General features: G+C 34.3%; 1 protein-coding gene across 3 annotated transcripts in view; it reads left to right on the plus strand.

Moving 5' to 3' along the window:
* LOC100116027 (MATH and LRR domain-containing protein PFE0570w) overlaps positions 1-12,562 on the plus strand; it is a 370,048-nt gene that overhangs the window by 123,248 nt on the left and 234,238 nt on the right. For all 3 annotated transcript variants that reach the window (XM_031928145.2, XM_031928147.2, XM_031928146.2), the window contains exon 3: positions 1,574-2,731. In XM_031928145.2, coding sequence (XP_031784005.1) covers positions 1,574-2,731 — 1,158 coding nt within the window. The remainder of the gene's footprint in view (positions 1-1,573; positions 2,732-12,562) is intronic.

Genomic DNA, 12,562 nt, shown 5'->3' on the forward strand with positions numbered 1-12,562 from the left:
TCTGGCCTAATAAAGCTAACTGATGATGTCAGGGTCGGGATAAACAAAAAGAAAGTGACACTTCTCCTCCTCTTTGACAAGGCCTCCTTTTTAGCAAGGCGTTTGACACTGTATGTCACGTCCGGCTCCTGAGAAAGCTATCCACCTTCGGCTTCTCTAAGCAGGTCATTCGCTTGTTTGCTTCCTATTTCACTAGGAGAGATCAGGCCGTCGTTGGTGACAATAACGAGCGCTCCTCTCAACGGTGTCTTAACATCGGCGTCCCGCAGGGCTCCGTCTTAGGTCCCTTGCTGTTCGCATTGTACATCAACGACATCGGTTTCTGACTTGATTCCGATGTTTCCCATCTTATCTATGCGGATGACTTGCAAACTTACAGTCAATGCCACCTCGAGGAGCTCGATTCTTTATCAAACAAGATGAGTGCTAATGTTGAGAGGATAATGGGCTGGGCTGCGCAAAATAGGCTTAAACTCAATGTTAATAAAACCAAAGCAATTGTCCTGGGCTCCCCTTACTACATAAATTTACTTCCCTCAACAGCTAACACTTTTATTAATATCGGGGGTGTCTAGGTCAGCTTTGAATCCTCAGTGCATAATCTGGGTTTGGTGCTTGACTCTAAACTCACGAAGACATAGGCACGAAAAATGGAAATCAATACATCCGTTTCAAAAACTATGGTGTGCACCAATGACTATGCAGTCTTTTTGAACTCCTGTGAATTTGCAGTACTCGTTATTAGCACGTACTGTTATCTCCACACGAGGTCTAAAAAAGCCTACTTTATGCCCTTGGTACACAATATGCTATTTTGATCGCTTAATTTGGTTTGCCCTTTTAAGCGGGCAAACAAGTTTTTTGTTCCGCTACAATAACTTTTTTGTCTGCCGTCTAAAAAGAGTCACTTTAGTCCCGATTGTTTGATACGAAAAACGTGAGAATTTTTAGTGTGACAAAAAAATTTGCAAATCATGATTTATTTTACTTTCTGTAATGTTTGAACAAGAGCGTAGTTGCCGTGTAAAAAAATAGTCACGTCAGCCACGCTTAACATGCAGAAAAAATACGAAATTATGTCCACGCATTATAAGTGTGGTATAACGAGTGGTTACAGTACTCGTCTTCGACTCGTGCTAGCTCGCCTTGACTAGTATTGTAAACTGCACACTGGGTCTAAATATAGTATATTGTGTATCCTTGGTATACAATATACTGTACTTTTTAAATTTTATAAAATTTTGATTAGGATAGACTGTAACGCATAAACATATATAACAAAAATGTTAAGCATATACGTTTCTTCTTGTAAACTTTTAAAGCAGAAATGTATTTTAACAGTTTGCTTCTATTTGAGTTACAATCGTATGATATAAGCGCTCAAATCATTTATTTGGACGGTGTCTATTTGCAGAAGTAGTACAACTTATTACTAATTCATAAATAAACAAAATAATTACAAAATTGAAATTCATCATATAAACTAGTTATTTATTATACTATTCGAAGATTTATAATCTTATATTACATTTGATATGGTTTCTGGAAAATAATATAATATTTTTAATAACAGGATGCTGCCACATCTGGATTAAACAATGAGTTTTTTGCAAGAGCGTGTCAAGAATGGCGAAAACGTTTGGCTGAAGGGGAGTTTACACCGGAAAACCAACAGCGATTAAAATTAGAAGCCGAGAGAGATAAAAATAAACTGGATCCTTGGAAGTTAAAACATTTTGAACCTATATGGGGAGAAAAACGCGAACTCCATAAGTTTAGATCTGGAATACATTGTATTAATAAGGAAACGAAATTTTTAAAGAGTACAGCAAAATCATGCTCTGGACCTCAAATTGATCCTAATTTGAATCAAATATTAAATGCTGATATGTCATCTGAGACGTTATTATCCCGAAAAGTTATTAATAAAAACGTGACGTATCAATCTAAGCATATAGCAAATAAAGCAAATTTAGTTTCTTCAGCAGATGATTCAGTAATTCCAGAGTTTAATGTTACCGTCAGTATTTTGGACGATGATGATGATGACGAGGACGATGATGATATTGATATTGATGATGATGATGATGATAATGATGATGATGGTGATGATGATGATGACGCTGACGATGATGATGAAGATGACGACGATGATGAAGAGGATGAGGACGACGAAGATGACGAGGATGAAGAAGAAGACGACGAAGAAGATGATGATGATGAAGATGATGACGATGACGATGAATTAGACACACGCGTTTCCTTGACTTATTTAAACGAAGAAGCTCAGCATTGTAGAGCGATCATTGTTTCCAATACTGATAATGAACAATTGTATACTGAACAAACGTTATCAGCTGAAATACCAATCTTAGAAAAAACTAAATATTCCAAAGAAATGATTTTAGATTTGATAAACAATAGCAAATACATTGATCATGATACTAAATTAAAAGAGGACAATCGAGATAAATATCTACGAAATTTCGAAGAGTCACCCGGAAGATCCACTAAATCTACTTCGTTTGCGAATTTGAAAAATGTTTTCACCGATGATAGAATTCATCAAAAAAGTCAAAGTTCTATGCTAGAAAGTAATAATACAGATAATCTATCAGTACAAGCAAGTGCCCAGTTGTATCAAAATGCTGCATCAAAATTAAAATTTACAATTAAAGATGAAACTTTTACTAGCGATATTATCGTAAAAGTAAAAACAACAGAATTCGAGGTAATGTAATCTTTTGATCCTGTTAATATTTTATGCATACGTTATTAAAATCGTATATTGTTTGTTAAAAATCAAAAATCACTGATAAAGAGATTCTAGAGTAATAAAGTAAAACCTTAAATGTTGTTCAACAGCGCCTTCATCAGGAAACTTTTAAAGTATGTTTATTTGTAAAAAGACATAATGTTTACATAAAAAGTTTCTTAATATAACAATAGCGGGCATGAAGACTTACAGTTCTGGAGACAGTTGTCGGTGGATGAAAAAGAGAAAACTCTCTTCCCTGCCAGACGATGAGGGGAGAAGAAAACTGAGCAGAACTGTTGTACTCAAAGCTACGCTATTTCATCCACATATACCGACGATCGCCTTCACAATTGTAAGTCGCGACGCACAGTGGTCTCAAAATAAAAAAAATGGGACAAATTCAGTCTTAAATCGAGTATTCAATAAAATCCATTTTTTTAAATTGAAAACATATCTTGAGGTACCTAGGAATGAAATAGGATACCGCTTTTTTGTATTATAAACCTGCATATAAGGTTAAAAAATCGATAAAATTAACCTAAAATGCAATTATTATTTCCGCAATTTATTAAATGATTAAAAACAAAAATTTATTCTCCAAATAAGAGAAGATATGGGTTTACCTTATTGGAGGGGTTGATTTTTGATTTATTGTATTTCCGACATCGGATTCGGATTCAGTGTCGAAAAATACATCAAAAACTCATATCTATACTCGCCTATCAAAAATAAGTTGATATTATGAGAAACAGGGCGTTTTTTACGCTATTTTAGGGGCTGATTTTGGATTTATTGCATTTTCCATATTGGATTAAGATTTAGCGTCGAAAAATACATCAAAAACCCATATCTGCACTTATTTAAAGAATAAATTTTTATTTTCAAATCATTTTATAAATTGCGAAAATAATGATTTCATTTTAGGTTAACTTTATCGATTTTTTAACCTTATATGCGGGTTTATAATACAAAAAAGCGGTATCCTATTTCATTCCTAGGTACATCAAGATATATTTTCAATTTAAAAAAAAATGGTTTTTATTGAATACTCGATCTAAGACTGAATTTGTCCCTTTTTTTTTATTTTGAGACCATTGTGCGGTGGGACTGAGCTCTGTGGCCTGACCCGCTTGGGGGTAGTAATGTTATTAATTCACTATCCATGTTTAATTTATCTTCGGGGTTTCTTTTCCTAGCCTTTTTGTTCTGCAGAGCATATTTTATTTCTGCTCTACCCTTCGGTGGTTGAGAATAGCTTAACGCGCCGATAAGCATTTCCCTATCTGCCACGCAGGGGGCGCGCCACATACGGAGTCTCGGCCTTCTCGCGCGGGTATGTGTGGATGTGTATGTATGTATACCATAATATTTCTGGAACTACTTTATCAATATTAATAAAATTTTACATGCATATCTATTTTTGGATTCTGAATTCGGGAAAAATAGTTATTTTTTATTTTCTGAACTATTTTTCTTATGGCTATTTTTTGATTTTTGAATAACAATATTTTGCGTTTTTTTCAATCATTCCATTGTTACAAATATTTGAGCTATAATGCATTTAAAAGAGAATTAATTTATCTATTTTTTCTCGTTTGGTTCTCGCGATAGACAGCTCTGTTAAGCAGATAACATGAAAAAGGTTATTTTTTCTAAACGTAAATCTCTGAAACTAAACATCATAACCTCACGAAAAGTTATGTTGGTAGGTCAAGGACAAACTATGTCTCATTAAAATTTCAAGTGATTTGTCCTCTTACTTTTTCAGTAATAAATCGAAAACGGAAAAATGAGTTTTTTTGTGCCTTGATTACGGACGTAAAAAGGCCTTATTGCACTTGAGATTTTGAGAAATGGTAAATATTTTATGTGTTTCGGCTAAGTTTATTGCGCAGCTTTTGAATCCCTATGGTTGTTAAGATATCAACGTTTGAATTTTTTTGAAAATTTTTTGATTTTTCATATCTCGAAAACAATGTAATCAAATCTCAAAATTTTATTTGGCGATTAACTATAAAAAAAGCTATCTGCTGTTAGAATTTAAACAATGCCGTTGATCGGTTCTCCAGTAAAGAGCTGAAATGTAAAAACCGATTATTATCACTCACTCTTTAGGATATGGGTTATTTAAATGAAACCATACCTTCAAGCGTGGTTTTGCTGGCATTTAAGAAAAATGTATTCTTAAACATTTAAATAGCATAAATGTACTGTTTATTAAAACATTATTTCATTTGTAAATTTAGTTGGAGGAAGCTACGTGCCAATGAATTGGCAGCGGTTTTTGTTTATGATTGCCCATAGTTTTTTATGATTGTTGAAATTTTTTTCAACTAGGCTTTTATCGTATCTAAATTTGGCATCTTTAATAACCTTGTTCAATATTTAGTATACATTTTGTATTCATATTTAAATAGTTAATTGTTAACTAGGTTTAAATAGGTTCACTAGGTTTTGTTTTGAATAACTCAAAACGTTGTTTAATTTCAGATAACAAGTTATTTGTAGGTAAATTGGGATCCTGCATCGACATAATTTTGTTCCAGTTTCTGTTTTCTGCAATGTTTACTAAATTTTTACAATTTAAATATTCTGTTGGTTTGTTATTTATAATTTTCATTTCATTGAGTGCAGTTAATGTAGGATAATGGTCAGTTTTTGATAATTTGAGTCGGTAAGTTACTGTCTTTAGGTTATTAGTTTTTATGAAAATATTATCAATGCAAGATCTTTTGGACATTCCTACAAGCGGCTTTGTGATATTAACTAAGCCCGGTATATATTCCTTTTCAAAGAACTTACACAGAAATTCTTGACTTACATGATCGCATTCTAAAAGATCAGTATTTAAATTTCCTATTACTAAATGATTTTTAATATTTTTCTGTTTTATTAAATATTCATCTGAATCTAATAAAAACTAACTCTTCGGTATTTCATTTGATCTATACAAAGCGGAGATTTCAATACTATTACTGTCATTTAATTTGATTTCCATATTTACAAATTTAGCGTACTCTGTAAAATGATTCCCGTATTTTGAATTAAGTTCTTGTTAACAAAAACAACTCCATCATTTCTATTAATCCTACTTTAGGTTATGTTTTAGTATCTCTTCTGTTAGTGAGACACTCTTACTATTCAAACAAAAGATAATGAGTTCATTCTTTCTGTTGACGTACAAATTATTATTTTGAATCTTTTTTTAGTAGTTAAACACTGAATCACTTTATCTGTAATGTTGACTGGTTTGTTACTGACTATTTTCACTGTTATTTTGGGTACTTTTTTTCGAAGTGACTTTGGAAGACTAGTTATCTCTGAATACGACAAACTTGCTGAGATCTTTTTGTTTGGCCTTATTTGTATTTTTTCTTTTAGAAGGAAGATTTCGTTTACTTACTTTTTCAGAAAAAAATTTTCATTTTTGTCTTGTGTTGTACTTGATGCACTTAGTAAAAGTTCACTCCTTATTTTTTCTGATTTGCTTAGTTCAATTTGAGCAATCAACAATCTCGCTGCGTCATTTAGACTTTCTTCATCAATTTTTGAGGTTAGGTATCTGCTGCCATGCTCTGGACAGATTGTTAGACTTCCACAAATGATATTGAATTCTGTCGGTTTTTCGGCTAGACAATTACGATGATATGCTGCATAAAAAATAATGCAAACTAGTGTTCTAGTTGTTTTATCGTGTGACAAGCAAAATTACTAACGCGCTTGTCGGAAGGAATCCGCTCTCCCGCCATGTTCGACTAAATTTTTTGTATATATGTGTGTGTATGTGTGTGTATATACTCGCGCGGAGAGAGTGGAAGCAAGAAAAGTTATCAAAGTACTAATTCGATGAAATATACGACAAGAAATACTTTATTGAACAAGTGTTTGAAAGCGATTATGGTTTCTATAACGAACCATTAAAACAATATGTGTCAATTTATTTCGAAAAATTCATTATATGCTAGTTTAAAACAGTCACTATTATTCTCGGTCCTGCAGTGGATGCATTTATATTACTACTTTTTATACAGAGAAGTTGCGATCAAATAGATTGAATTTATTAAAGCATTAATGAAAGTTCATATTGATCCGGGATATCAGGTAGGAAAATTTGTAATAATATAGAAATCTTTAACATATTGATAAGTATATCCAGAATATTCTAGTCATTGTGAATACTGCATAATTTTGCAGTATTCTATTTAATAACATAAGTTAGACATAAATCCGATTTGCTTCTATAACATCCTATAACGAAAAACTCACATTTATAAAATTACACGCACATTTACATCTACCCACGTGGAAAAGATTTATCCAGTCTGTATACAGGCTATATAAAATTGAAAAAAATAAGAAAAATTTTCCTTGGTTGCCATGGTAATGATTCTCGTTGATAAGTCGTTGCCAGGGGAACCGCACATCCGAATTTTTTTTTCTATTCAGTCTGTATTATAACACTCGGTTAATACTTTCCTGCCGTGTTATAACCAGGGCCAGAAGGGCCCTGTTTATTGTAAATTAACGTCGGGCGTGCAGAAGGCACGGCTCGGCCGACTCAGATCATGCACGTGTTTTTACACGAGCCCGCGGAGGCGGCGTAGGTCGGGTCGTAGGAAATAACATACGAGAAGTTTAGATAAGGAAATGTATATTCAATTTTAACTATACACGGAGGTGCAAACGCCGCACACTTCGACGAACGATAAAGAGAGACGAGAGATATTACCCTGTCGACGTGAGAGAGTGAGAGCGCAGATACTTACAACTCAGTAGTGGCAGTAGTACTTGACGCAACGGACGTGAGGATGTAACAGTTCGAACGGGCGTCGCAGCAACTCGTCGGTAACGCACGGACGAATATCGTTCGCTCTCGGGATGCTCGCAGGACTCACAACAAACCCGCGTATATAGTAGCGCGAGCTACTCGTGTGGATAGCGCAGCGAGACTAGCTCTAGTCGCGGTTCTCCCGGCCGTCGGCACATCGTTGTCATATCTCGCCAACGCTGTGCGGCCAGGCGGCAACCGCGCTACCTATGCTCTCACTCTCTCTGTCTCTATCTTGCCTCGTTTCTCGTTCTCGCTCGTTTCGGCGCTCGTTGGCAGCTTGCTGAAACAATAATCTTATTACAATTAGTACATGATTAGCCGTTAGACATTTGACGTGCACTCGGCCGTCACAGTATATAGACTATATATAGTTTATATACAATCACTTTTTTATACAGCCGATTGTATATAGCCTGTATCTAACCTGTATACAGACTGGATAAATCTTTTCCACGTGGGTATTTACAAAACGCACCAAAAACTGAGTAAAATAAACAGCAAAGACTCGTCGAATAGTAAAGTCTATAACTTCAATTATTTCGAATAGTAGCTTAATCTAGCTCATTTCTAACATCGCTTGGTGCTAACTTGGATGACAGACCACGGACTGACTTTAGCACTAAACCAGGAGGTGAAATTGAGATAGTAACAGGTGATTTCAGGTAGAACGCAATTATTCACCGAACACGGTCGCTTTAGGTACTACCTGTACCGTTTTCATTTAGACGACAAATGAACCTGTTCAGTATGCCCTAACTTAGAAAAGGTTGCCGAACACATGACGACATTCGCTCGGTTCGCTACTAATATTAGACTAATATAGAGGAAAGTAGCTGCAGGGGTTGAGGCTGTTCCGAGAATGATCGGACGATGCTGCATGAATTAGACAACCGGACGACTCAGTTAGAAGAATACGTGTTTGATCCTGAACCCTTAATTACACTGGGATGTAAGAAAATGTCAAACTTTATAGGAGAAGCCAGTCTGGCTAATGAACGGGCCCCACGGATGTAATATTTGCGAGTAAATGCCAGTCTTCTTGTTTCTTTCCTTTCCGAGGGTAGTTTGGAAAGGGAATATTTTGCTTAAGAGACATGTGACAGAAAGTCTGTTGTGATTGGTAGAAATGGTTTGGGAGAAGAAATCTTTTGACCTTAAGAGTCTACGTAAAAGTTTATGTGTCAATTCCGAACTGTACACATGCAAGTCTGAGCTGAGCGAGGAAAATTGAGTTGACAGCAAAAAAGGGTCTGCTCTGCTCTCTGCTTATAAACTGGCTAAGTTTAGGACTGTACGAATGCTACAATATTTGCTTATTTTAACTTATTCGAATTTGCGCCAAATATAGTCGTCATGAATACATAAATTTTTAAGTATTTTGCTTCCTCCTAGAGGAAGCTTTGTAACACTAAAATTTTCAGTTTCGCTAATACTTCGTAGAATCACATTTAGAGGTATTTAGAGTTCGCATCATGTGTTTTCAAATGCCCTTGCGGATGGCTTTGTGTGTATGTATGTATACCGTCATAATTCCGAAAGTACGCTACCGATCGTAATAAAATTTGACATGCATATATGTTTTTTGATTCTGAATTCGGGAAATTTTTTGTTTCATGATTCTGACTATTTTACGGCCATATTATAGCCATTTTTCGATTTAAAAAAAAATATGTTTGCTTTTTTTTGATGATATGATGCACAATCTATTCAACAATAGTGTGTGCCTAGAAGAGCATAAAATTGCCTACTTTTTTCCGCAACATTTTCTAGATTGTCTGTTCCGTTCAATTGTTATGATAAAATAAGTGATTTAAAAACAAAATGTAATATCTCCAAAACTAAATTGTCAAACGTTTTGAAATAAAATTATGATAAAAGAATATGATAATATCTACCTGCTATCAAAATGTTAAACCATTTTGATGACCAGTTTTCGACCTGAAAATCGAAGACTAAAAAAAAAATGTTTTCCCTGTATAACTGAAAATTACTGTTGTAATATGTAAATATATATGATCGTTGTACTACTCAGAAATGGTACACGTCGCGCCATTTATTGGTTAACGACGATTTTGTGCAGTCAGACAAGCTCACGCGAGAGCAAGCGTATTGCGAATACCTCGTGACTATACTCTAAGCGCCTATACTACACTGTACACTGTTGTTCGTAGAGTCAGACTATACCGCGCTGTACTACACATTCTCTCTCTCTCTCTCTCTCTCTCTCTCTCGACTATAAGACTCAGATGTGAGCGAACGTGTTTCTCGTCAGACAACCTTCCAACAATTACTAATTTTGATAAACCTTATAACTCGAACTAAAGTTCTAAATGTTTCTAAACTAAAGTCCAGAATGTTTTGAGAAAATTCATGAATTTATGAGGTTATGAGAACCTTATGGTATTTAAAATATGGAGGTTTAAATTTTTTATCTATTGGATCTATTGGAACTATAAATTTTGTTAAAAGAAGCTACGTGCCAAAGAATTGACAGCGGTTTTTTCCATCTTTACGTCGTTTTGAAAATGAGGACATAATCTGTTTTTTTTTTTTTTTTTTTTTTTTTTTATTTTAATAATTTCTCGAAGACAAAGTATCCAGATTCTAAAATTAGTTTAATATAGTACATTCTAGGTATGAAATCGAGAATCTTTTACATTTAACGCATAACTTAAGATACGCAATATAAACATAACATCTCCCCACACTCAAACTATGTGCAGGTGCACAGCCGACATTCCAGTTTCGGGTTGCGACTTTATTGAAAAGCACAAGATTTATAGAATCCATAGGATTCAGGACCAAGCACTAGAGCAGGCTTAGGAACTGCAACGTCGAAGAAAGAAACGAAAAATGCTCTAGGCGTAGGTATCTTATTAAAAGACTTAGTCGGAAAGTAGTAGTTACGTATAGAAAGAAAAAGTAAGTCGCAAGAACTAAAGCCAGGCGCAACCTATTCAAAGAAGAAAGAAACCAGATCAAAATTAACACAGAAGTATAACAGTGCATTCAATAAACCGAACTTCAATAAACCGACCTGTGACGGACCATCTCCGGACTCATGAGAAGCGACTCAGTAGTGAGAATACGTCACAGCGAGGCGCTTTAACGACTGCACCTGCGCAACGTTTGTGGCAAAGAAGCTACGAGTCGATAGCCAATCTCCAGCCGCACCGACTGAACCACCGACGCAAGACTGCCAGAAGGACGAAGGTCAACAGCTGCTATCTTCGGGAAGATCCAAGCACATCCACACACGCGCGCACACGCACACACGCACACACACACTTATTAAATGTAATTTTCTCCACATTTCTGAAATAAAAGAGTAGCATCATTAAAATTAACACCACGCTCAGAGAAAGTGATTTCGTTTTTCGGCTCCCTTTCCCGGAAGGCAATGACCGCGTCTGTGGTAGCCAAAGGGGATTTTCTTTTAAAAATAGTACATAAATTAAATAAGAACTAAGAGTAAGTATCTTAATGGGTTACGACGTAACAGCAGAAGCAAAAGTTAGTACGGAATGAAATAATTTAAAAACGAGCAACAAATGCAACGAAATCGAAAATTCACAATAAGGCAAACAGGGAGATAAAATAGGAACCGTATCTCCTTACCAAGACTAACCCCAGGCAAATTTAAGAAGGGGATGCCTGTCGAATCAGCAACGCTCATCGAAAGAAAATACACTATGATCACATATTTCAGAGGGAATGATTAAGTAAACTAAATATCATGTGAAGAATTAAATTAATTTAACAAGATTTCCGAATATACTATGTTTTTTGCATATATTTTTGTATTAATGTTCGGTTTTATTCGTTTCTTTTTATCTTTTAATAAATCTTTATCTTGCTCGCAAATAGACTCCTTACTTAAAAATAACTTTGAGTTATTTCTCGATGTTTCTTGACAAAGCAACATATAATTGACCATGACTGAATACCGTAGTGCGCAAATATATTCCAACTTCCTCAAAAGATTAAAATTTAGGTCTGTTTATTGCCATCGCGAAACTTAATCTCATCTAACGATGGTCTTAGATCAAGTCGTGGTAATAAGACGATTGTACCAGAATATTTACCAGTAATGATCTATCCAACTGATAAATGTTTTTTTATACCCTTAATAATCATTCTTATTCCATTACAAAGGCCGCCATCGATATCCAAATTTCTTAAAGACTAACTATCCTTCCTCTTTTTAATATTAATTTATGTGATGGTAATCCATTTGGTGTCAACGAATTTAGAAATTCAGTTGGTATTGAGTTTATCAAATATTCATCATTTTCACTTTCAATGCCATCACAACTATAAAATACAAAACTCTTACCATCAATTTTTTAAACTATATATTCATTAATTTTTATATATAAGAATTTAATTGTGATAAAATCACTTTATTTTTCAACGATAAATCATTAGGATTAATTTTATGTCCGAAAACTTCTATAATCAAATCATTATTACAAATTAATTTTTATAGAATTCTTCTAACATGATTTTGCAATTAAAATTTTGTTGGATTTTTATTTTCTCCTACATTGAGAACCCAATTTTCAAATTCATGATCTTTATTCTGTAATCTCAAATTTTCATTTAATGATAATTTCATGAAAGATAACCATAATTTACTTCTTTTTGCACATAACTTTATCATTTTTGTACGATTGCCATGGCGTACTATAGAAAGTGTTTATCTAAAGTCACCAGACGGATCGATGATTTTCCCTCCGAAAGGATTGTTACTGATACACAAATCTTGTAAACATATATTAATTGCTTCATAAGCATGTCTAGATAATTCTAACATTTTCCAAAAACATTCCATATTTTGAATTAGGACAAATATTACATGTATACCATGTATATATACGCATACTTTTACTAATTTTTATACGAAGTGACCTTATATTACATGTCATACTTGCTTGAATCAACTTTTTTCACTTAAACTCACTATATATATT

This window comes from Nasonia vitripennis, assembly GCF_009193385.2.
Source record: "Nasonia vitripennis strain AsymCx chromosome 4 unlocalized genomic scaffold, Nvit_psr_1.1 chr4_random0003, whole genome shotgun sequence".
NCBI lineage: Eukaryota > Metazoa > Arthropoda > Insecta > Hymenoptera > Pteromalidae > Nasonia > Nasonia vitripennis.